The following is a 26,529-nucleotide window of genomic DNA, read 5'->3' on the forward strand; positions in this document are numbered from 1 at the left end:
GTATCCATCAAACGCACTTGTGATCCCTTTCTCCTGCAACCAGTTGTGTTTGCTATATTTCAAATGCCGCACCAAAGAAGGAGACAACTATTGACAAACAATGGCTCAATACTTCGGGAGCTCCTGGTTGCACAGGACACTAAGAAAACTCGGTGAAGATTCTGGTAAGTGGATCACTGAAAGGACAGTCTGCATTACAGTCACGGAGGGCCGGTCGGCCCGCCCATGTTCCACTTACAGCACCACGGATTGGCTGGGCATGTCCACAGCCCCGCCCCAGGAATGGGCTCCGCCCGCCCCCAATCCAACGCCAAAGCTCCGCCCTGCTAGCCCTGGTCCGGCCGACGGCTTGTCCTGACCGTGATGAGAAGTCGGAGCCGGAAGTGGCGGGAACAAGAGGGAAATAGGTTGAAATCTTGTTGAGGTCATGGAGTTTAATGAAGAGATACTAAAGAGACAGCTGGGGAAGGTGAGAGAGTCACAGGGAGAGCCAGCGCGACCGAGATGGAGATCCGGAGACCGACTGCGATTTGTGCGTCTGATGTGTGTGAGTGAGAGAGAAAGAATGCGCGCAGGCGCACATACACATTTTAGCCAGATTTTCACTGAACATCTCTTTTTCAGTATAAATTCCGGGATCTGACTATCAAGGAACTGAAGAATATGCACCAAAAATTCCCTGATCTTAAATCATCACTGGACACATACAGTAAGCTTTCCAGTTGTTTTATTCCTCTGATTATGGTCTGTGTTCTATGTAAGTTTGTGATTAAAAACAGCTACTGCCCGTACATTTAGGCTGAGGGAAAGAAAAATAATTTGGGGATTTCCATTACTGATCATTATTCACTGATTTCTTTCTGAAAAGTGTATTCATGAATGTCGGGCAAGAATAAGTTTTGCCTTTTGCTGTAGTTGAATTGGACGCTGGCACATGTATACATCTAAATGAGGAAGAACGACCAGGTTGAAGTATTACAATAAATGGTTCGAGGAAGGACAGAATGTTTTAGGCAATGAAGAGCAGGAGCCCAAGTTCTAGAACTCAGTTTTGAAGCAATGGTTCTGTGTGGCTATTTCTTTGCACCATTCTGATGTTTTACGCTCGTTGTTATAATTATTGTTGTTTTTATTATTACCATGTATACTGTTTACTCTGTGAGCTTCATGTGAACAAGGAATTTCATTGCCCCCGGGTTTGTATGACAATAAACTAATCTAATCTATAGTTTCTGGACTTGGATAACTGGAGAAAACTTTTGTTCTTCTTTGCTTTTCTAGGATGCAAACTGATGTCAAGAGTTGAGTACTTGATACAAGAATAAAGTCATGTAAAGTATTCCAAGCAATGTTATTCTAGACAAAGCACAATTCTCACCTGAGTGGTGTTTGTGATAAAGTTGTGTTCTGACGTGCAGTTAATCCTGGCTGCAGTGCCTTAATTAAACAATTTCTCTACTTGAGCTTTGAGCTTTGAGCTTCTCTATATATTAGAAAATAAAGCTTCAAGACCAACAAACATTAAACCATAGAGACTGGTCCCAATGTCTTTTGATTGATTGCCAATAGAATGCCAGATGGTAAAACCCAGGGTTGTTTGCTCAGAAGGTTACTTAACTCTAAATCGGAGACTATTCACCTTGCTGTCGTATGTAGATTGTGCCTCATTGCAGACGTGACTCTCTATTGTTCCACCAAGATCGTGTATAGCAGCTTCCTACCAGGTTCTTCCTGTAAGAGGACTGCTCGAATGTCTTTCCTAAAGGTAGCGACTATATTTGTTCATGCTTAAAAAGGCTACAGAACTGAAATTATATTCAAGTTTCCTTATTATTGATTGTGGTTCAAGCTAATGCCATATTCATGTCTTTATCACCTAGATAACTCCAAAATGTTTTTGATTAGCATACTGAATAAATGATTTGTGTAGTTGAAAGTAAAGCAGGAGCCAACACTGAACTATCTGCAACCACCTCCAGCCAGAAATGCCAAGTGGGTGATCCACCTTTCCTTCCTCCTTGAATACATCGCAGAAGGCTGCCTTCAGCCAATCCTTACATAACAAGAAATCAGAACACACAGCAAAGGCTGTGGGCTTGACAATAAAAACAGAAAACTCTGGAAACACTCAGCAGTCAGGCATCATCTACATAAAGACAAACAGACTTAACATTTTAGGTTTAAGACCCTTCATCAGAATGGGTGTTAACAATATCCTGACTGTGGTGGAGTATGTTTCCCAGACCTGAAATGTTAACTATTTCTCTTTCCACAGATGCTGCCTGAGTATTTCCAGCATTTTCTTTTCTTATTTAAGATTTCCTGCATCTGCCATCTTTTTGTTTTGATTTTCATAACCTGGCAACTACCAACACAATTTCCATGAAAAGCGTTGTGGCTGATTACTGGCCCAGCAGCCTATTCATCAGTAAGGTGATAAAAGGGGTCTTGATTGTGCTAGAAGAATAGAAAAGGACAAACTAGTGGATGTGGTGAATTTGGACTGAAGATCTTCTATAACGTGTAACATGAGATCAGTAAATAAAATTGGAGTACGTGGTATGCAGGGTAATATGTTGGACATATTACCCTGCATATCCTGTTGGATATAATGGACAGAAAGCAGTTGGAATAAATGGGTCACCTTCAGGTTGGGAGGCTGTAATGAGTGGGCTGCCACAGGGTGGTTGGGTTCCCTGTTGCTCACAATGTACCTCGATGATAAGAGTACAGCAACTGGTTTGACTACCCAATGATGGCTAATCTGAAAGAAAGAGAAATTGGTGCTTATGTGACATCTCAGAACTGTTTCATCAAGAGAGGTAACAATAATCAACGTGTGATCTCAGCATTTTGGCAGTAAGTGATTATGGTTATTGGAGGTCAATCATCCCAGCCCTGCACCGCAGGAGTCCCTTAGGGCAGTGTCCTAGGCCTGACCATCTTCAGCGTCTTCATCAATGACTGTCCATGCATCAGATGGTTAAAAGTGGGGATATCTGCTCTTGATTGCACAAAGTTTAATTCCATTTGCAACTTCTTAGAAAATGAAAAGTCCATACCTATGTGCAGCAAGTCCGAGAAAGACATTATATCCATTAATGCCGCAAAGGTGCCAAGCAATGACCATCTCCAATGATAGTCACAGTTGATGTTCAGAAGCATTACCATCATCACCTCCCACCGTCAATGCCTTGAGGTGTCACCATTGGTCAGAAACTCAGCGGGATCAGCCACACAAGTACTGCGTCTGCATGAGCAGGTCAGAGGCTGGGTGTCTTGCAATTGACTTTCTGACACACCGAAGCTTTTCCACCATTTACGGAACGAATCAGGATCTTAATGAAATTCACTCCATTTCCTGGAGATGGCAGTTCCAGCAGCGTTCAGAAGTTGACACCATGCAAGTCAAAGCAACAATCTTGATTGACAATCCCTCCCACCACCAAAACATTTATTTTCTCTACCACAATCGTACCATAGAATTGCAGCTACTTTATGCAGGCTCCTCCAACGTTACAACCAACAACCTCTTTCAGAAAGAAGGACAAAGGTAGTTTGCACATGAGAGCACCATCACTCGCATATATTGCTATCCTTCTTTATTGCTGGGTCTAAACCCTTACCCTTCAGCATCCTGTGAACGCCTTCACAAGAATGGCACACCACCACCTTTCCAAGGGCATTCAGGGTTGTGCAATAGATGATAGCTAAGGACAGGATCTTGTACAAATGTGAAGCTATCTGCAGTGACATAGTCTGCCAGCATCCATTGTTTTTCATTGACAAAGTTTATATGGTTACCAGAGAATATAGAACAAAAATGAAAGACTTGTATTTATTTAGTGTGTTTCACAGCCAATAAAACACTTCACAGTACTTTTTGAGGTATAGTTACCATTGTAGTGTAGGAAATATGGCAGAAAATATGACCTGCAATGTTATAATCACCAGATTAACTATTTGGATTGTGGTAACAAATCACTACTGTAAAAATTAAAAGGATAACAACTAATTTTAGCTACCCTGGAATTCTAAACACAGCTCTAAACTTGTGCCCTGGACAATAAGGATGATACCTTTCTGTTTTTAAAAATAATGTAATGGGATTGAGTACATTCAACAAGGAGAGCAAATGGGGACCCCGACTTTAATAGTCACATCTTAAAGATTCCACCTCTTAAGTAATGGAATGAGATATGACTGTGCCTGGAGATGATAATCCTCCCAACTGTGCCAAAGTATGCAGTCTTGCAGGACTACATAGTAGAGGAGAGAAAGAAATTGGGCTTAAAGAAAGTAAAAGACAGTGTAGATTCAGAAAGAAAACGTACATCGTGTTTGTGAATAAGAAGCAAAGCTTTGCAGTGAAAGCATAGAATGAGACACTCTGCACTCTCAACTAAAATATTTTACATCTTAAAATTGTAAGATTCTTGCAGATTGACAGGACTAACAAGACTTGTGTTTAAATTACAGCTTTCAGCGATGGCTCCCAGAAGGATTTGCTGAACCTCATTGGAACCATCCCGATTCGCTATCAGGGTAAGTCCTTTCTCCATATCAGAGAAGGGAAATGTTCTTGCTGGATATTGAGGTTCTCCTCCATGTTAAAAACAGGAGTCCAAAACTAAGGTCAGCCTTAGTCCATCAGCTGGGGATCGTTAGTGCTTCACAATCTGTTATTGGTACGAAGCATGTCGTAGATTATACTGAAGGAAAAATATCAATTAAGCTGTGTATTACCAGTCATGCACCATTGGCTTTATACATCACCTCTTGTTTCTCCCACTGACATTAAGAGATCTGAATCAACTATTACTTTTTTCCAGATTTCTGCACTCAGTGTTTTATCGTATTTTGAAGTTATAATAATAAAAAAAATTGAAATGGCCAACATGTTTATTGAAATCCTAAATTCTCGTTTGAGCATTGTACTGTGGTGAGAGGAGGGGTGAATTACCGAGCTATTGAATCATATTTAGCACATTCAGAAACGCTGGCTTAGATCACATGAAATATGCGTCTAAATTTCCCCCAGATAATTTCAACACAGATTATTCATTCAGGTGCAAGATGTTGTTATCCTTTAAGTTGCTATACAACTGAAGGGGTGAGTCTTTATCCTTTCAGTTTTTGTAATGTTGATTACCTACCACAATCCAAACGGTGATCATATGGTAGCTTTTCTTAAGTGCCAACTCAAGATACACTTCTTACTTAAAATTATTGTGGAAAATCCAATTCCAATCAGATTCACAGGATACAGGAGGTGCCGGATATTTCCAGTATTGCCTGTGATTCTATATTATTTAGGGTCAAAAACACCTGAGGTTTGCCTTGCTTGAGTTGCACCAACTGTTTCATTCCAACTGATTTTATTCTATCTTACCCTAAGTGTGCATTTAACTGGATGTTATTCTTGAGCACATCAACTCTCTAGCATTTCCCTTGCATTTCGGTAAAGCATGATGGTCACTATGAGTAATTTTTATTGATCCACAAGACCTGAAATTATGAATAGTAAACATTGCTGAACTCCTGACTCTGAGATGTAAACCTAGTCCTGGGTTGAACTTGCTGCCTACAGGTGCCACAGACATAACTGAGATGTGATTGACACAATATTGTAAACTCAACCATCAGTCAGTGAACCATTGGTGGAGCTATGAGCCAGAATGCTTGAACTGTAGAGAAGGTATCCAAGCCAGGGAAGATTCTCTGAAAGAAAATTTCCATTTTCCATCTGATTGCTATGAAATTGACAGAAAAAAAAGACTGGAACAAAGTAATAGTTGACACAGGTCTCTTACAGTTGGTGGGAGAAAGTGGAAAGTTCCACAGTAATCATTTCTGGGATTTGAGTAAAATTCATTCCTGGTCATTCCAAAATTCAGTGGATATTTGGTTGCATGGCCCAGACCAAGCATTACTCAGCTCTGCCTTTATGGGCTTTTGGTGTAGAAGGATCTTATTTATCCTGAAATAATTTAATATTTTTTCTTTGCTGTTATTAATTGTTGTTATTACTAGTATGAGATAACCAATTATTGTAGCTTTTTGTCATTTGAAACTCCTGTTTAATCCACTTGGTTATCCTGGTTTCCAGGTATCATTGTTAGATGGACTGTTATGAAAATATGAAAATGAGATATAAATCTCAGGTCTGATTTCCTTTCCTTGATTGTCTAGGATCTTCCTATAACATTCCTATTCGAATATGGATTCTTGACTCTCATCCCTTTGGTCCCCCTTTGTGTTTCCTGAGACCAACGTCAAAGATGGTTATACGTGTGGGAAAGCATGTGGACATGCAAGGACGCATCTATTTACCGTACCTGCAGCACTGGAGTCATGTAAGAAGTCAAAATCCCCACCATCATTCTGGCTTTGTCACGAGAAGGAGCAGTACAACTAGGAAACTAGCACAAGACAAGTCTGTCAATGAAAACTAGGGAGACAGGTGTACCTTGTGCTGTTAGTCTTCAGATTTGGTGACACATGACAGAATTCAGGGATGATGGCAGAGTGTGGAACTTTTAGTCGCAATTTGGGAATGTCTTTGTTTTGGAGGGGAGGTTACAATTGCTATTGATCTGCAGGATCTGAGGAATGTGTACAAGTCATTGGTTTATTTTTGTCACATGTACTGAGGTACAGTGAAAAACTTTGTTTTGCATGCCATCCATACAGATCATTCCACACATAAGCATGTTGAGGTAGTACAAGGAGAAAAGCAATAACAGAATGCAGAATGTAGTGCTACAGTGACAGAAAAAGTGCAGTGCAGGAAAACAAATAAGGTGAAAAAGCCACGATAAGGTAGATTGAGAGGTTAAGAGTTCATCTTGATATCTAAGGGTTGGCAGCAGTTATGCATATGTCCCATTCTGACGACCCCTCCCACCTTGGATAGGGTAAGATGGAGACTGATGCCATGGATTCATAGTGGGGTAATTCTTAATTTGACTGGTTGTCTGAGGTGTTTACCGAGAAGATTGATCACTAAATAGTGAATAATGCCAAGCTCTCATAACTCCATCTTACCACTGATTGACTGAAAGGTAACTGGCAGCAGATGGGTCTGGCCTTTTTCCTTGTGACAGTGCTGGTTACCATTTCTCTGGCACACAATATGTGACCTGATCTAGAAAGGAAAAATAGGAGAGAAAAGTAGCTTCTTTGTTTTTTTTTAAATGTGCACTAATTGAATTTTCACACTTTAGCCAACGACGGATATCATTGGTTTGCTAAATGAAATGATCGCAAAGTTTGAGGAAGTAACACCTTTGTACATGAAGTCCTCTGCTGATGGACCATGCTTGACAGAGCTCAACACCATTATGGCCAATTTTTCTTCAGGTTTGTGAATTTTAACTTAGAACTTCCATTTGGGCATTAACATAGAAATGGAAGACATCAATATATCTGGTTGCAAGACTCTCTTATATAACACTCATTCACTTCTTTCTCAAGAATACTTACTCATTTCCTGAAATTTCTCAATAGCATCTTGCTCCTCTTAGCTCTTGGGCAATGGATTGTGTATGCTTATTGAACTCTGCATGGAGTAGTAAAATTCTAATCCTGCTGGTCTTAGTGTAAGCCCATGTTCCCTATGTTTTGGCAAGCCATTTATTGGTATTCCTCTTTGTGCACATCGCTTGGAATATTGAAAACTTATTAAGATTTTTGGTAATCTTTATTTCTCCAGTGTAAAACTCCTTATGCTATCCAAGAACCTTAGTTATTCAATTCCCACTATCACTTTAGTTGCATTCCTCGGTGCCATCACAAATGCCTAACAGCTCCCTTTGAAAGTTTGATGACCAGAGTTGTCCACTGCAAAACTATTAGAGCTTATCTAGTGCCCTGTGCCATCATTTTGAGACTTTGGCTCACCTAGGCATACATCCTAAGAACTGATATTTCTGCTAATGGTTATAAAATTGCTTGAACAGTGAATGAAGGATAGCTGAATATTCTAATTATTCATTGACTCTTGACAAAAAGGGAGTTATAAATTACTATCTTTTCATGACTGGGTCCTGGATTTTAACAGTCCAGTCAACTTTGTGCAGGAGCCTAGCATGAGGCATAATGATCTGCTGTCTAAAAATTGTGATCTCATTTGTTTGTGAACAGTAAATCTCTTGTTTCTTGCCACCTACAGATTTTAGAAAAGGTTTTCACTGCCATAGTGAATGCTGGGAAAGCCTGGACCTGAAGCTGTCTAGTGGATCCTTATGATCATCAGAACAAACTCTATATAGTTCATTTTACACTTGCTTGATACAATGGTGATTGGACTTGTACCTATTCTAGAATTCAATGTATGGATTAGTTTACAGTAGATCCAGAAATGATGAGGAAACAGTGAGATCTAGGCAATAGCAATGTCTAACATGGGTAAGGATGGGGATTGAAGAAGACTAAGTTGAGGGGAGTTTAAATGCTGATTAAAGTCATGGAGAATAAAGAATCTCAGTGCAGATGCTAAGTGAAAATTGCAAGAAGGTCTCTTGAACCTTTAGCCACTGCAAATGATAAAGACTTTGAATGAGGTCACCAGACAATGTGATAGTTGAACAGAAAGAAGTTTCTGTAAAAATGAAAATTGGAGCAGAAAGCAAACTAAAATGGGACATAGATGATGCAGACTTATTACAGTGAATGATGAAACCAGCTTCATCTTTGCTGTGACTTAGAGATGAACTGTGCCCTGGCAAAATGGTGATCTTCCTGTGCAGGATTCCCATCTATCAATGTAGAGAGGTGCGGCAGCATGAAGTTCTGATCTACCAAAGCACCTCACCACCAGCAAAGCTCCAAATATCTTTCTTTTCAAAATTAAATATGAAGAATAGGTCATTGGTAAGGCAAAAGAAATTACCCATCTGGTCTACTGATGTTCTTGAAAGAAAGAAATCTACCATCCTTATATGTGACACTAGGCCCGCCAAAATAGTTGACTCCTAATTGTCTCATCAGTTCGGGGACAATTATGGATGAACAATACGTTCCAGCATTGCCAATGACCTCCCTATCCTGTGAACAAATTTAAAAGGAGATACTTGTCAGTACCTTGACAAATGATGAGAAAAAAATAGGGAAAGGAGTAGATTGCCATTAAAAAGAGAACAGTTTACTGTGTGAGAGTAAGCCTGTGTGATACCATTTTATTCATCTCATATAGGTCTCTCTGATGTCAGCCCTCAGCCAAAAACACAAGCTGCTGACCGGCACTTCAGCAAAGTTACAGTGCTTGGAGGTGGTGATTTGGGAATGGCGTGTACCATGAGCATTCTGGCAAAGGTAAAGCAATTAATACATCCACGCTCGGGTATAATCAATCAGTTCTGGAATACCTCTTTTCTGGTGATGCATAATATTTACAGTTTGAGAAACTTCATTACCCAGGGAGTGGTCCTAATGTGAAAGTTCCTACCATGTGGACTTCACACAGCAACATGTAAGGAGAAGCTATACAAGCTCACACATTGGAAAGAAGGATAGACTGAGGGTGGACGAAGAATGATGGGAGGAAATTTTGTGGAACATAAATTCCTACCTGGACTAATTGGCTGAATGAGTTATTTCAATGCTGTAAAGACTATACAAGTTGATTTTTATTACCCTCCAGGTTCTCTTTATTGCTATCTTTTACTGTTTTGCTGAAAATTGGTAATGGCTTCTGAATTCTCTGAAAATTCTCTGAATTTTCTTCTGTTGGTTCTTCACATGTCCACTTCCCTCTGCTGAAACCAAGGTTTATTATTTTGCCTCATCACATCTAAGCTCAGGAGTCCGTCACTTCTTTTGCCCTTCCCATCATCCTACAGTCTTTGTGTATTTAAAGTACAATTTTGGATGCCAACTACTCATCATTTGATTTACTTGACCATTTACAAAATAGTGATTTGCTCTCAGCCTTGGTGATATCCTGAACCAAAACTCATGGCCCTTCTAGATCTGACAGTTTTAAACAGTAGAGCAAGCTATAGTGAGCCTGATTTAATTGTTAGGACAGGGCCAAAGGGTGACCTTCTGTGTATTGAGACTGATAATGCAACTAGCTACTAATTAATCAATAATTTTCATTAATTATTCACCCTTGGCCTGGGTTAACCTTTGGGTTCCCTCTATTGTATATAACCTCAAACACTGCAGATACCAACCATTTCACTCTTACTATTGTAGTGCTGGTGATGAATTTAGATATTTTTCAAATATGCTTTCCTTTTTAAGTAAGGTAGAAGAGGCTGTGAGTAATTTGCAGTAGTTAAGATAAATCTTTCATCCTGAATCTGGTAGTTATACAGCTGTTTATCATCAATCACAGTCGATGGAACGTGCATCAAAGGACCACAACAATGCAAGGACATGCTGTCATAGACTTGTAGATCAAAACAACAGATTAGAACAAACTAATTTGTATCATAAGTACCTAAATTTAATTGAGTTTTAATGTGAGCTATGTTGGCAAACATTACTTATTGATATATTGAAGTTGGGACTAACTTAGCAACCACAGATGGTAAAACATAACAAAAATGAAATGTTGTATAGTATAGTTTGACCGTAATGTATGGGAAAGATCAAAGTCTATCTTGTTTCTCATTTGAAGAATCTGGAAATTGCAACTTTTGATTTGAAAACGGAGGATTACTAACATGAAAATTGTTGTTAAGCTCTTATAGTTGGATTTAGCTAAAATTAGACACACAGTCATAATTTTCTTGCCAGTTCTCTCACATATAGCACTTTCCGTGATCTTTGCACATTAAAAAGTTGCACCAATAACATTTTCCTCTGTTGTATTTTGGAAGTCAGGAGGTGAGGTAGATTGTCAGCATTTGCAGGGTTTTAGTAAGGTTTTCAAACTGCTGAGCTATGCCGAAGGTGTTCTTGGGGTAACCAGGATAAGGCCACAAGCAACATGTGAGACTAGAGACTGGGTAAAAAAGAAGTGTCCAAGACTAGAGTAGGCCACAGACAGTAGGAATTAGATTTTGATCTGTTCATGGGCAGCAAGGAAGTGGAATGCTAATCAATTGGGTTCCCATTTGTAACATTGTCCAGTGATTCTGACTGGAAAAGGTATGTGTCAATTTCATCTCAGGACTGCAACAAGCTCAGCCTAGATAATGCAGTTCATTGATCAGCTAAAACTTGCAATCTAGACTTCACCATATAGAATGGATGAGACACTGAACAGTTGCCAACACAGATGATTGCATCCAGTGAGAAGATGGAAGAAGAAGGGCTGAAAATTGGAAAAAATTATATCATGCAGATTTGTATTTTTTCCCTTTTTAGGATATTGTGGAAAAATTAGTATTTATTCCTACCACAGAAAGTACTATGAAGAGTTCAACATTGGACATGGAGATCTTCCATCTGCCTAAAGTCAAAACCAGCAAAGGTTCGTGTCATCTGATTGGGAAAATACAGAAAAATGTTGACTTTGTTTTTTGTTTAATCAAATAAACTTGGAAACAATCATGTAATCTCAATCGAGTGTAAATAGGTTGATGCTTTTCTTTACTTCAAAAGCTCTCTCACAAAATCCCTGGGAATTTTCTTTTCATAAAATGTCATCATAAATGTTCAAAAACCAGCAAATTTGCTTCCCATCGACACTTCATTAGCTGTGGTAATACTGCAGAGAGTTTGCTCCTTTGGTCCCAGCAGCATAATTAACAGCAGAGACACATCTAGTCATTGGGCTATGGAGCATGGAATTGCTGCCCATGATTTTTTTCTGGTGATCTCTGGACTGTTCCCTGAACTGATGGCTCTTTTCTCCCCTTCTTCCAGATTACGCAAATTCAGTGGGTTCCGATGTGGTGATAATCACTGCCAACACCTGGGGTGGCGAGGAGTCCTATCTGGATGCATTGCAAAGCAACGTAGATTTGTTCAGGAGTATCATTCCCAACGTTGTACAACACAATCCCAACTGTATTCTCGTTATTGCCTCCCAGCCAGGTATGCAGTCCATTGGTGTAACTGAGAGGTGGGATGGGGATTTAAAAGGCAGTCGGGCTCATTAAGGCAATAGTGGTTGGACAAGGGTACATTATGGACTGTTGATGCTGGTGACTTCTGATACATCTGATATTGTGGAAGGTGGGGTTAAAGTCTATTTTAATTTCAGAGAGTGGTGGTTGCAATGGAGACCTCACAGGACTGGAGGTGAACATGCTACATACCGCATTTTACATATGATTAACCATTACAGAACACCCAATGATGCACAAGCCAGCTGGGCTGAATTGCTGTGTCTCACTTTGCCTTGGTGATTAACATCTCCTCTCTGGATTGTCAGTTGATGTGATGACGTACGTGAGCTGGAAGCTGAGTGGGTTTCCTTCACACCGTGTGATAGGGACTGGTTGTAACCTGGATACTCGGCGATTCCAGTTCATCCTGGGGAAATCTTTGAAAGTGTCACCAGCTGGAATGGAGGCCTGGATTATTGGCGAGCATGGGGATAATGAAGGTACATGTTCCATGAGTCACAGCATGTTTATTATACTGGTTGATCACAGGTAATTGGGGTAAAGTGATAGTTTGTTCTTTATGTCCTTGTAATTGTTGTTATTTTCCCCTCTCTGAACCCACTCCTTGATGCTGTTTTGCCCAATTCTTTCCCTATTGTCAGCACAATGAATTGCCTTCCCTCTTGAATAACAAAAGATTGGGTATCTTCTAACCCCAGACTTGATGAAAATGACAGGCTGTTTCATTTCGTTGTGGGATCCAAACAATCACAGTTTACGGATTGAATAATGCAGGCAAACATAATGTCTGATAGTGTGTAATGTTGTAGAACTGACTGGAGGTCGATGTGGGGATGAAGCTCTGCTAATTACCTTGTCCAGTATGTCTGAGAATTAGTGTATCCATTACATAATGGTAAAGTACAGCAGATACGCTTATAACCCACATGGTCATGAATTCGATCTATGGGATTGATTACATTTTAGATAATTTGGGTGCTGTAATGGGATAGGTATGAATCATGGGACTGTTGCATCGATTTAGGAATTCTTTTTTTTTGTGTTGGAATCTGGGTTCGTATTAGCTTAGATGCAAGGAATGAGATCTGCTCCCCTAGTTGAATACATAATAATCTTAAAGGCCAGCACCATTTTATATCCAGGTGCTTACCATACTGTTTATCCCAGTTCTGTTTCCCAGTAAATCCATTGAAAGATCCTCATTAGAGCTTTGTTTTGTACACTGACTGTAGGCCATCTATCTGAGAAACTTAAAGGGTTAGGAATTCTTCTAGAATCTTCTGTTTGCTTGGGAATGTGGTATGCTCATTTCAAAAGTCAACCTTTTTTTATACTTTAGGGATATTTGATTTGAAATGGAGGGTAATAAAATATTTGAGATCAATAATCCTTGGAAATGTGTGGTTTTTTCCTTTGGTTTTCAGTGTCTGTGTGGAAGGGCTTGGAAAGGGACGATGGGCAGAATATCAGTCCAGATACAATCACAGACCATGACAAATGCAAGCAGCTAGAACACAGGTAGGAACCCAGCTCGATGATAATTCCAGCAGTCACACAAAAATATTTTGGTATTTCTGACATTCTTCTCCAATGTTATTGCCTCTGTCTCAGAAGGTCAGCATTCTCACAGGCCAGGTGGTCACTCACTACTTGTGGCCTTAGACATTTAGAATTGTACTGGAGGATTCACAGCTAAGCTTGTCCCTGAACCTACAGGATTCCCACTCCCAGCATTTTAGGTGGTGATTGGGAGTGACAAACCTGGTAACTTTTTCCTTTGCCTCTCCCGTGGAAAGAATGTTTCGTTAATGTTCCCACAACTAATGGATCAAATTAAAGCTCAGCAGTCCTGCCACACCCATTCTTGGATGTTGGTGGATAAATAACAAGAGGAAGCAGCTGTAAGAACGTCCCCCTTCTCCAGAATCGTAGTATGGTTACAGCACAGAAGGAGCCCATTCTGGCATCTACCCCAGTATGTGGAATATTACCCAGGCACGCTTTGTTCAGAAAAACAGGATACAAGCAATCAAATTAATTACTATCCTATTAGATATTTGGTAGAATTCATCATTTGATAGAATTTGATGGATCTCAATCATTTGATAGAATGTGCCTCTGACAGTGTTATTGGACACCACTTAATTTATAATACCCTATTCACTGAGGATCAGGACTACTTGGTGCCAAATCATATTGTAGCCTTGGTCCGTACATAGATGAGAGATGAATTCCAGAGGTGGTGAGAGTGCTTGACTGTTTTTGACACCCAGGCAGCATGTGACTGAGAGTGGCATCAAGGAGCCTGGTAAAATTGAACACCGTGGGTACCAAAGGGGAAATTCTCCATTGATTGTTGGGTATAAAGGAAAATTGCAGAAGTCCTAGGTCTAACTATATTCCGGAGCATCCTTCAGGAGCTTTCTTAATGGCTTTCCCTCCATCATAAAGTGGGGACACTCATTAATGATAGCAGTTTGTTCAATTCCATTTCTATGTGCAGCAAAATTTAGACAAAATTCAGAAATTGGGCTGATGAGGGACAGTTATGCTACACAAGTACCACCTTGAACAAAAAAAGTATATAACCACCTCCGCATGATGTCACCGAGTTCCCCACTATTTAACAGGACCAACCACAAAAGTACAGTGGCTACAACACCAGGTCACAGGCTCAGTATCCTGAGGCAGGTGACATTCCAAAATCTTTTCAAGGTCAAGTCAGACATAGAACATAGATCAGTACTGCACTGGACAGGCCATTTGGCCCATGATATTGTGCTGATCTTAATGCCAATTTACACTAACTGTCCTCCCCCTGTGTATCATCCATATCCCTCCATTCCCTTCATATTCATGTGCCTATCGAAAAGCCTCTTGAAGTCCACCAAACTGCCTGCTTCCGCTACTACCCCTGGTAACCCATTCCAGGCGCCTATCACTGCGTAAATAAAACTTGCGCCTCACGTCGCCTTTGAACCTCAAACCCCACCCCCCCCACCCCCCCAAACCTTAAAAGTATGCCCTTTGGTGTTTGACATTTCTACCCAAGGGAAAAGATTCTGTATGTCTACCCTATCTATGCCTCTCATAATTTTAAAAACCTCTCTATCAGGTCTTCCCACGGCCTCAAACACTCCAGTGAGAACAACCCAAGTTTGTTCAACCTTTCCTTATAGCTCATACCCTCTAATCCAGGCAGCATCCTGGTAAACCTCTTCTGCACCCTCTCCACAGTCTCCACATCCTTCCTAAAATGGGGCAACCAGAACTGCACACAATATTACAAGCGCGGTCTGATTAAAGTTTTACATACAGTGGCATGCAAAAGTTTGGGCACCCCTGGTCAAAATTTCTGTTACTCTGAATAGCTAAGCGAGTAAAAGATGACCTGATTTCCAAAAGGCATAAAGTTAAAGATGACACATTTCTTTAATATCTTAAGCAAGATTACTTTTTTATTTCCATCTTTTACAGTTTCAAAATAACAAAAAAGGAAAAGAGCCCAAAGCAAAAGTTTGGGCAGCCTGCATGGTCAGTACTTAGTAACACCCGCTTTGGCAGGTATCACATCTTGTAAATGCTTTCTGTAGCCAGCTAAGAGTCTTTCAATTCTTGTTTGGGGGATTTTCACCCATCCTTCCTTGCAAAAGGCTTCTAGTTCTGTGAAATTCTTGGGCCGTCTTGCATGCACTGCTCTTTTGAGGTCTATCCACAGATTTTCGATGATGTTTGGGTCGGGGGACTGTGAAGGCCATGGCAAAACCTTCAGCTTGTGCCTCTTGAGGTAGTCCATTGTGGATTTTGAGGTGTGTTTTAGCATCATTATCCTGTTGTAGAAGCCATCCTCTTTTCATCTTCAGGTTTTTTACAGACGGTGTGATGTTTGCTTCCAGAATTTGCTGGTATTTAATTGAATTCATTCTTCCCTCTACCAGTGAAATGTTCCCCGTGCCACTGGCTGCAACACAAGCCCAAAGCATGATCGATCCACCCCCGTGCTTAACAGTTGGAGAGGTGTTCTTTTCATGAAATTCTGCACCTTTTTTTCTCCAAACATACCTTTGCTCATTGTGGCCAAAAAGTTCTATTTTAACTTCATCAGTCCACAGGACTCGTTTCCAAAATGCATCAGGCTTGTTTAGATGTTCCTTTGCAAACTTCTGACGCTGAATTTTGTGGTGAGGATGCAGGAAAGTTTGGAGAAAAAAGGGTGCAGAATTTCATGAAAAGAACACCTCTCCAACTGTTAAGCACGGGGGTGGATCGATTATGCTTTGGGTTTGTGTTGCAGCCAGTGGCACGGGGAACATTTCACTGGTAGAGGGAAGAATGAATTCAATTAAATAATGGCAAATTCTGGAAGCAAACATCACACAGCCTGTTAAAAAAAAAGCTGAAGTTGAAAAGAGGATGGCTTCTACAACAGGATAACGATGCTAAACACACCTCAAAATCCACAATGGACTACCTCAAGAGGCACAAGCTGAAGGTTTTGCCATGGCGCTCACAGTCCCCCGACCCAAACATCATCGAAAATCTGTGGATAGACCTCAAAAGAGCAGTGCATGCAAGACGGCCCAAGAATCTCTCAGAACTAGAAGCCTTTTACAAGGAAGGATGGGTGAAAATCCCCCAAACAAGAATTGAAAGACTCTTAGCTGGCTACAGAAAGCATTTACAAGCTGTGATACTTGCCAAAGGAGGTGTTACTAAGTACTGACCATGCAGGCTGCCCAAACTTTTGCTTTGGGCCCTTTTCCTTTTTTGTTATTTTGAAACTGTAAAAGATGGAAATAAAAAAGTAATTTTGCTTAAAATATTAAAGAAATGTGTCATCTTTAACTTTATGCCCTTTGGAAATCAGGTCATCTTTTTCTTGCTTAGCTATTCACAGTTACAGAAATTTTGACAAGGGGTGCCCAAACTTTTGCATGCCACTGTAGCTGTAGCATGACTTCCTTACTCTTGTACTCAACACCCCTATCACTGATGGGAAGCATGCCATACTCCTTCTTTACTACCTTATCCACTTCAGTAGCCACTGTCAGTGAACTATTGACCTGGACCCCAAGATCCCTCTAAACCTCAATGTTATTAAGGGGCCTACCATTAACTAAACTTTCTTCTTTCATTTGAACTCCCAAAGTGCCACACTTCACACGTGCCCGGATTAAACTCCATCTGCCACTTCTCTGCCCATATCTGTGACTGATCTATATCCCACTGTATTCTTTGATAGTCCTTTACACTGTCCACAACTGTACCAACCTTGATGTCATCCACAAATTTGCTAATCCACCCATCTACCAAATCATTGATGTACATCACAAACAACAGAGGTCCCAGCACCAATCCTTGCGGATCACCACTGGTCACTGACCTCCAGCCAGAATAACAGCCTTCCACCACTATTCTCTGTCCTCTCTGGCAAGCCAGTTCTGAATGCAAACTCACAATTCACCCTGGATCCCATGTACCTTTATCTTCTGAATCAACCTACCATGGGGGACCTTATCAAATGGCTTACTGAAGTCCATGTAGATACCGTCATCAAGCTCCTTTGTCATCTCCTCAAAAAACTTGGTCAAGTTTGTAAGGCGTGACCTGCCCTGCACAAAGCCATGCTGACTGTCCCTAAACTGGCCATGCCTTTCCAAATGGGCATAAATCCTAACCCTCAGTGTCCTCTCCAATAGCTTCCCTACCACTGATGTGAGGGTCACTGGCCTATAGTTACCTGGATTATTCCTATTTCCCTTCTTAAACAAAGGCACAACATTTGCTATTCTCCTTTCCTCTGGGACCACACCTGAGGACACAAAGATCCTTGTCAAAGCCCCAGCAATCTCCTCACTTGCTTCTTTCAGTATTCTGGGATATATGCCATCAGACCTTCGGGGCTTATCCACCTTTCAGAAGACCTTCCTTAATCTGAAAAAGTCCAAGCACATTAGCATGCTTCACTCTGCCTTAACTATCCTCCAAATCCTTCTCCTCACTAAATACCGAAACAAAGTACTCATTTAGTACCTCAGCCACGTGCTCTGACTCCAAGCACAAATTCCCTCTTTTATCCTTGAGTGGACCTACCCTCTGCATAGTCATCCTCTTTTTTTTAAAAAATATAAAATGCCTTGGGAATATCCTTGATCCTGTTCGCCAAGGACATTTCGTGGCCCCTTTTGGCCTTCGTAATCACCTGCTTGAGCACTTTCCTGTTGTCTTTATATTCTACAAGGACCCAGTCTGATTTCAGCTTCCTAAACCCTAAGTATGCTTCCTTTTTCTTTCTGACTAAATTTAGGACCTCTTGGGTCATCCACAGTTCCCATACCTTACCATCCTTGCCCTTCTTCCTTACCAAGACATGCTGATTCTGAACTCTGAGCAGATGTGTGATGGTGTTAGAACCTGATAGGAACTGACGGTATGTATTCTGATAAAACATTTGGGGTTGGATCAGGCTGAGCTTTGCCAGCCTGGCTCAGTACCTTATCCAGGTTAGGATGATTTGCTTACAACAGCATTTAAGAAGCTCAACATCATTCAGGACAAGACCGCTCACTTGAATGGGATCCATTCACAGTTTGTTTAGGGAGTTGAGGTGGACAGTAGTGTCCCTGATTCAAATCAGCCAGCTTAACATAAACTGGACAGTAAGTGTTGGACATTCCATTTTGATTGGAGAAACAAAGGATGCTGAAATCTAGATGAAAAACACTACGATGCTGGAGGAACTCAGCAGGCCCGGCAGCATCTGTGGAGAAAAGCAGGTGGTCAACGTTTCAGGTCAGGACCCTTCCCGAAATGTTGACTTCCATTTTGACTGGCTCAATTTTATGAGTAGAAACTTCTTGCTGGGGCTTACTAATAGTTTTCAGTCCAATGTGGAAAGTATCCCTTTCACAACCTGGGATAAAACATCTCAATAATTTTACTGAAGTTATGGATTTGAATATTTTATTTTGTGTTCTAGGGCTTTTAAAGGATTAAAAGAGAAAAGTCAAAGATCATGGTCTGTTGGGTTGTCAGTGGCTGATTTAACTGAGACTATCTTGAGAAATCTGGGACATTCACATTCCGTCTCCACACTGGTGAAGGTGAGTGAAACTCAGTTGGGTTCCACGTCCAATCCATAATAACCAGGGATATAGAAAAATGAACTTTTCTTGCTGTGATGGTGATTAGAAGGGCATCTCTCTGACTGTTCACCTCGAGTGCACTTCTGTGCACTTCTGGATGGCACTTATTCAGCTTGAGAGAACCTCTGGTTGTGCTGATTCATGGATTCCAGGTGACTTTTGTTGCCCAGTTTAAATATTCCTTAAGTATTTTGTTTCATTTTTAGTGTCACTGGATCCAGCAGCTATCTGTTACCTCAATCAAATACTACTTCTAAACATTTGACAAACTATTTATAGGTTACTCAGCCTCAGAGGGTGTAGCAGTAAAGTCCAATCTTTCCCTCACCCACCATCCATGTGCAGTTTTCTGCAGCATTCAATGGACAGTCAGCACCTTCTTGTTTGTAATATTTAGAGATGTAAAATATTACATATGCCTGTGGAAAAATTACTCAACACAAGTATAAGAGCTGGAAAGAGACCCAGAGCAACAATGGTTCACAGTTTTCATTAGGTAGACTAAATATTGGAGAATTAGTTAAACAAATAGAATGTGAAGATTCAGCATGAAGAGTGTAGTGCAGATTTAAAGTGGATATACTGATGGTTTATGATATGTAATATTGTGGGCAAATTTGTCCGCGATAGTTTTAAAAATAATGACCATGGATGTATTGGAAAATGTACAGAGAAGAACAGATGATCCAGTGTAAAATGAGTGAACTGTAAGGAGAGATTAGAACTTCACGAGTTTGTGTAGTTTAGAAAGGTCTTGACTAAGGAGGATTATACCAAGATAAGTAAACAATTATATGGATTTTGCATTTTGCAGTGAAATGTTCACATTTCCTCACATAAACATCAACGATTTCAGGATTTCCATGTGACTGCAGACGACACAAGTTGTATGCAGGCATATGTGGTGGTTTTCACAGCTGTGTCCTGATGTTGGATTCCTCATGAAGACTGAAGTTGTGACAGTTTCCCACCACTTATGGTCCGGAATCTGCTGGTTGAAAATGGCACAGTCGCAGCTTTTATACTGATTTCTTTAGATAAGAACAGCTGTGAGAATGGCTGAAGTCATCCAAAGAAATTTAGATTTAGTTTCAATTGTTTAAGTTTGTTTAAATAGATTGTGTTTTCTTAAAAGAAAGTCTTTGAAATGAAATTTAATTGAACATGTTTAATATTTTTTGAATGCTTCTGAATATGAGGAACATTCATCTTTGACAACTGGCTAAGACATGGGGTTTCTTTTAGCTGCTTTGCTGGCAGGTCTTCCTTTTCTCCTTGGTGACATAAGACTGCAAATGCTGAAATCTGGAGCGAGAATCTGCTGGAGGAATTCAGTGGGTTGAGCAGCCCCTGTGGGGGTGGGGGAAGGAATTGTCAACTAGTTCGGGTCGAAGTCCTGCATCAGTCCTCCAACAGATTGTTGCTTCTTGTTCTCCTTCCCTCAGAATCAGAATCAAGTTTATTATCACTGACATATGTTGTGAAATTTGTTGTCTTGCGGCAGCAGTACAGTGCAAGACATAAAGGTATAAAAGTTACCATAAGTTACAAAAATAAATAAATAGTACAAAAGAGGAATAATGAGGTACTGTTTTTGGGTTCATGGACTTTTCAGAAATCTGATGGCGGAGGAGAAGAAGCTGTTCCTAAAATGTTGAGTGTGGGTCTTCAGGTTCCTGTACCTTCTCTCTGGTAGTAATGTGAAGAGGTCATGTCCCAGGTGGTGAGGGTCCTTAATGATGGATGCCGCCTTCTTAAGGCACCACCTCTTGAAGATGTCCTTGGTGGCGGTGAGAGTTGTGCCCATGATGGAGCTGGCCGAGTCTACAACCCTCTGCAGCCTCTTTCAATCCTGCACATTGGAGCCTCCATACCTGGTGGTGATGCAGCCAGTCAGAATGCTCTCCATTGTTCATCTGTAGAAATTTGCAAGAGTCTTTGGTGACGTATGAAATCTCCCCAAACTCCTCATGAAGTAGAGCCGCTGGTGTGTCTTCTTTGTGATTACATCAATGTGTTGGGCTCAGGATAGATCATCTGAGATGTTGATGCCCAGGAACTTGAAGTTGCTCACCCTTTCCACCACTGATCCCTCAATGAGGACTGGTGTGTGTTCTCCTGACTTCCCCTTCCTGAAGTCACAATCAATTGCTTGGTCTTGCTGACGTTGTGTTCCCTGGGAGAACAGCACACATTAAGATGTAATTTAGTTTTTGTTGTTGGTCAGCAGTGCACTTGAGGAACTGTATCCTACACACTAATTCTAAGTCATTAGCTGTTTGCAGGTCAGACCTTTCTGATGAGAAGATATCAACTAAAATTAGTGAAAAGTAAACTTTGTTTATTTCTGAACATCACAAGTAGGAAGAATACACAGGCCTCAAAGAGAATGCAACACCTATTCATCAGAATGTGCTAAGAGTTTTAAATTGTGAATACTGCATGAGTCTGTATAGGATTATATAGGATTGTATTCCATTGAGTTTAATAGATCACAGTATGATCTAATTGAGATAATCAAAGCAATTGCTGAGGTTCATAGAAACTGCACAAGGGTGAGAGGTCAGAACAAGGAACCACTCATTACCCTGAAGTTAGAACTTGACTATTCAGGAAAATGCCAGGAAGCTCTCCTCCACGCAAAGATATTGGAAATCTGGAAATATTTTCTCCCCAGAAAATGTTGCAGTTAACTGAATTGAAAATTTAAAAATTTGAGAGCAATACATGTGTTAAGATGGGTATCGGTCATGAGGGACCCCATGCTGATCTGATGGAACGTTGGAACAGTCCAAGTGACTGCTGTTCCTTTGGTCCATTGTTCACAATAATTTCTAAATTCCACAATGAATGTTTAGAATGAGGTAGCAGAACTAAAAACATAAAAAAAAACATTCAAAATGCTGTCAGAAGATAAAATGGGTACGTTTATTATCTGAACGCCTTCTCTAATTCTTCTGTTTTTATGATTAATATTAACAAGCCTATCTTGTGGGATAAGAAATGCACAACATGAAGCTGTATTTATTCTGACTCTGTGTTTGTAGTTGTCAGGAACAAGTAGCCCCTCCAGAGAGTTTTCAGCTATATGTCTGTAGGTTAGGAATCCTCGATGATGGTGTATGCACATGCAGGAGGAAAAGATAAAAAGGAAAGGTGTCATTGCTTAGTTTGGCCCAGTTGGGCAATTGGCTATTTTCATCACTCTTTGAGGATTAACCCAACATGCATTCTTCCCACAGGACTGGTATGGAATCACTGGTGGGGTATTTCTCAGCCTGCCATGTACACTAACCAGGGCCGGAGTGGTCAATGTAAGTGCACCAAAGCTGTCGAAGGAAGATGAAGAAAAGTTGCAGAACAGTGCAGCAACCCTCCAAAACTTTCTTCAGCAACTGAAGATTTGAGCTGCTGTTTGGACAAATGTAAATAATTAATGGCAAAGCTGAAGAAATTGCATCTTCTTCCAATGTTCAGCAGTTTCCTGGAAACATGCACTCTGCAACTGGAAGCTGTATGTCCTTAATGTACCTACAGCCAAGGGCACTTTATATAACCACTGCCATGTAGCCTCTGCTTAGCTTGAGAGTCATGGCTTGGCTCTGTTATTAGCATTTTCTGGTTGGATGCATTTTAAAATATCCTGGAAAAGGAAGTTCTTCCAGTGTCCTGGCCAACATTCCTTAATTAAACATCATCAAAGAACATAGATTAACTATTAACTTCAACTCTCTTCTTGGCATCTTCACAAGGACAAAATGCCCACCGCATGAGTCTACATGGCAGTTATCATGGTTATTTGATTGTTTTTACTATAACAATGATATATAAATCAGGTTCCCCCCCATCCCCAAGCTCCCCACCCACCTGCACAGCATTGTGCCTGTGATGGGTTCAGAAGCATGCTGCTATACCACGTTTGCCCTGTGTGTATCTGTCTAGTTCAGCAGTATGCAGGTAATGCCTAAGCCTGTTGGCACTTTAAACAAACATTTGGCCTGGGCAACTACTAAAACAGCCCTGGGATCCACTACACTGAGTCTTGAACCAGGGGAAATAGAAAACTCCCTAAAACCAATTTGGAACAATGCTTCTACAGAAACATTGTGAAGTAAAGATGATGCATATTCAACCTTTATTGCTTTATAATTTCAGGTCTCACCAACAGATTTTAATACTTTGCCCTTATTCAGATCATCTAAAACTAAGACTCTTCTCACTTCTTCCTCCACCGACCTGTCCTTCCCACGTTGGCAGCAAAAGTGTTTCTTGAACTCGCCATTTGCACCCACCATGCACACAATCCTTAACAAAAAGGACAACATCTACCTTCTCCTACTTATTTCCACGCAATGATGGAGTGCTGTGGTATATGCTGCACCGTTGAAGGAGGGTTCTGCTGGATTCTCCCTCTGCTGCCTCTTCCAACCTATCTCCTGACACTCATTTAACATGCTTTCTAATCTGGATTTACTTATAAAGCTCCTCCTTTGATCCAGGACTGAGTCTCCAGCTGTAACCTGCTCCAACTCATTATGTCTTTCCTCCATATTCTACAGGCTGTTCAAAACCTGCCCCTTTAACTCTTTCTTAGGCAGTCCCTTGGAGATCGAGGATGATTGCTTCCACTTCACTTTTGTGGGTTCTGATGTGGCTGAGGAACCGCAGACTCTTACGTAGATGTGTCAGGAGGCAGCAGGTAGGGTAGGCAGGTGGTTAGTTTGGGAGGCGTAAGCTCCTGCTGCATATGCAGGGGCTTCTGTGGGCTCCCACTGCATGGCCTCGGTTCTCAAATACCGTCCCACTTTGGACATTCATGGGCCAGAGGTTCCCAGGAGTTGGAGGGGAGTTTGCACTTCTTCAAGCAAGCTTTGAGCACATCTTTGAATCTTTTTCTTTGTCAACTGGGTATCTGGGTAGAGAATTCCAAAGGTTCACCACTGTCTGAGTGAAGAAATTTCTCCTGATTTCATTTCTAAGCAACCTACCACTTATTCTCAAACTGTACCTTCTGGTTCTCGATCCCTTAACCAGAGGAACTGTTCTCTCTGAATCTAACCCGTCGTGCACTTTAAAAATGTTGTAAGTTTCTATTTGATCTCTTCTCATTCTTCAAATCGCTAAAGAGTGCAGTCCCAGCATAGTTAATCTCTCTTTGTACGGCACACTCGTCATTCCAAGAACCTTCTCTGCATTCACTCTATAACAAGTTCATCTCCTTTTAAGTAACAAGACCAAAAGTGTACACAATATTCAAGGTGCAGTCTCACCAAGACCCAATACAATTGCAATAAGACTTCCTTACTCCTGTAATCAGACCCTCCCAAAATAGAGATTAACATACCATTTACCTTCCTAAATGCTTGTTGCCCCTACATGTTGGCCTTCAGTGATATGTGTACAGTGACATGAGATAATATAAATAATGTAAACATATTGTTTGAAGCTGGATGAGCAACAAACAGTACCTAAATAGAAGTGGCTAAAGTCCAAGCTGTGATGTGGTAGCCTGTTTTGTCAAACCTATTGTCCCGGCATCATGAGACAGAAATCGGAGCTAATCGGGCAAATGCTTAAAGCACTACACCTATAAAATATAATAAATAACCATAATGTAGGCCAAACCATTGTAATTGTCAAGGTCTCAAACTCATTCACGGAATGGACTCCAGTGCTCTTTATGTTACTGAAGGGATAATGAATGATAGCTAATGTGGGAGTGTGAGAAGTGTTTGAAATATCAGGATGAGCAAGCTTTTGTGTCCTGGAAGGCCATGAAGCATGGACTAGATCGTACTGAATCAACAAATATCCCCTGGTTTGTGTGGTTAGTTACACGTTTTCCTTTGCCCTCTCCCTCCAGCTCAAATGCTGATATCGGAGCTAATGGGAGTTTGGTAAATGACAAAACCAATTGACAGCATCAGAGATTTAAGAATTGAGAAATAGAAGGAGAAAATTAAACTCAAAACAAGTACAGATAAGTAAAGAAAAAAATGATCAATAGAAACAAGATGAAACTGCAAAATTTGACATTTTAAAATCATAACAATAGTTGACTGTACTGGAATGAGTTTAAATGAATCATATGTATATCCTTTCTGGGACAGATTGATTGGCATTGCATTAACAATCATCACTGTTAAGAAGGTACTTGCGTTATAGTCCTAAACTCTGTGCTGAGGTTAATGGGCAAATATTGTGAAAATTCATCATGCTGGAGAGGAACTTGGAAGGGGAGGATCCAGTTGTTGTAGTCCACATACCTACCAGTGCTGTAGGTAGGACGAAGAAGAAGGTTCTGCTGAGGGAAATTGAGTAGGTAGAGACAAAATTAAAAAGCAGAAACACAAAGGTTATATTCTCTGCCACAAGCAAAGTGGCACAAGGTTAATTGGATCAGAGAGATGAATATGTGGCTCGGTGATTGGTGTGGAAGGATTCATGGGGCACTGGCATTGCTATAGGGAGGAGAGAGATCTGTTGGGATGGGTGGGTGGAGGTGTGGGAGCTGGTGGGAACATTCCGATGGAGAGAAATGGAGAGTGCTAAAGAAAAGCAACAAGGAAGCAGTATATGAGGAATGAGTGAGGTAATGTATTGGTTTATTATTGTCACTTGCACTGAGGTACAGTAAAAAAACTTGTCTTGCATACTGATCATACAGGTCAATAATCAAATTGTACCTGATAAGGACACAGCTTACAAACAAAAGAGTGTACCAACAAATAGGATCCAGGTAAGAAAAAAATGATAATAAGAGAAATAGGACCACAGATCAAAACATTGCTAAGATACCTAAAAATGTTAAAAGAGATAAATATAAAGGTGCAGTATCTAAATATGTGAAGCATTCATAATGGGGTAAACAATTAACTAATGGGTGTAACTGTATTCTTTATAATTGCTATTGTAGAGACATGGCTGCAGGGTGACCATGGCTGGGAACCCTATTAAAGAAAGGTAGGATGGTGTTAGTGAAATCGGAGCAATGGTGAGAAAGGATTTCTTGGCTCAGAAGATCAAGATGTAGAATCAGTTTGGGTGGAGCCAAGAAATACCAAGGGGCAGAAAACATTGTTGGTGGGAGTTGTCAGAAGGCTTTCAAACAGAAGTGTTAATATAGGTGACACTGTCAAACAGGAAATTGTTTGGGGATGCATGTAATCGTGGGTGACTTTAATCTATGTAAAGACTGATCAAACCAGCTTAGCAATAATACTGTCGAGGATGAATTCCTGAAGTAGATACCAGTACATTGAGGAGTCAACTGAGAAACTGACTATCCTGGATTGGGTACTGTGCAATGAGAAGGGATTATTTAATAATTTTGTTGTGCAGGATCCTTTGGGAAAGAG

The 26,529-nt window shown here is 40.7% G+C and overlaps 1 protein-coding gene across 2 annotated transcripts; it reads left to right on the plus strand.

Moving 5' to 3' along the window:
• Positions 1-322: 322 nt before the first annotated feature.
• On the plus strand, positions 323-24,797 carry uevld (UEV and lactate/malate dehyrogenase domains). Of its 2 annotated transcripts, none has more exons than XM_052029105.1 (12): positions 323-469; positions 625-709; positions 4,480-4,545; positions 6,193-6,356; positions 7,227-7,362; positions 9,197-9,315; positions 11,320-11,425; positions 11,821-11,991; positions 12,332-12,505; positions 13,451-13,544; positions 19,006-19,129; positions 22,414-24,797. In XM_052029105.1, the coding sequence occupies exons 1-12, from the start codon at positions 428-430 to the stop codon at positions 22,576-22,578; spliced, it is 1,446 nt and encodes a 481-aa protein (XP_051885065.1). In that variant the 5' UTR covers positions 323-427; the 3' UTR covers positions 22,579-24,797. The 2 variants fall into 2 exon arrangements, with proteins under 2 accessions (XP_051885065.1, XP_051885064.1); XM_052029104.1 differs by having other exon boundaries at positions 323-547; positions 22,414-24,789.
• The last annotated feature ends 1,732 nt before the right edge of the window (positions 24,798-26,529 follow it).

The sequence above is a fragment of the Pristis pectinata genome, chromosome 14 (assembly GCF_009764475.1).
Source record: "Pristis pectinata isolate sPriPec2 chromosome 14, sPriPec2.1.pri, whole genome shotgun sequence".
Taxonomy (NCBI): domain Eukaryota; kingdom Metazoa; phylum Chordata; class Chondrichthyes; order Rhinopristiformes; family Pristidae; genus Pristis; species Pristis pectinata.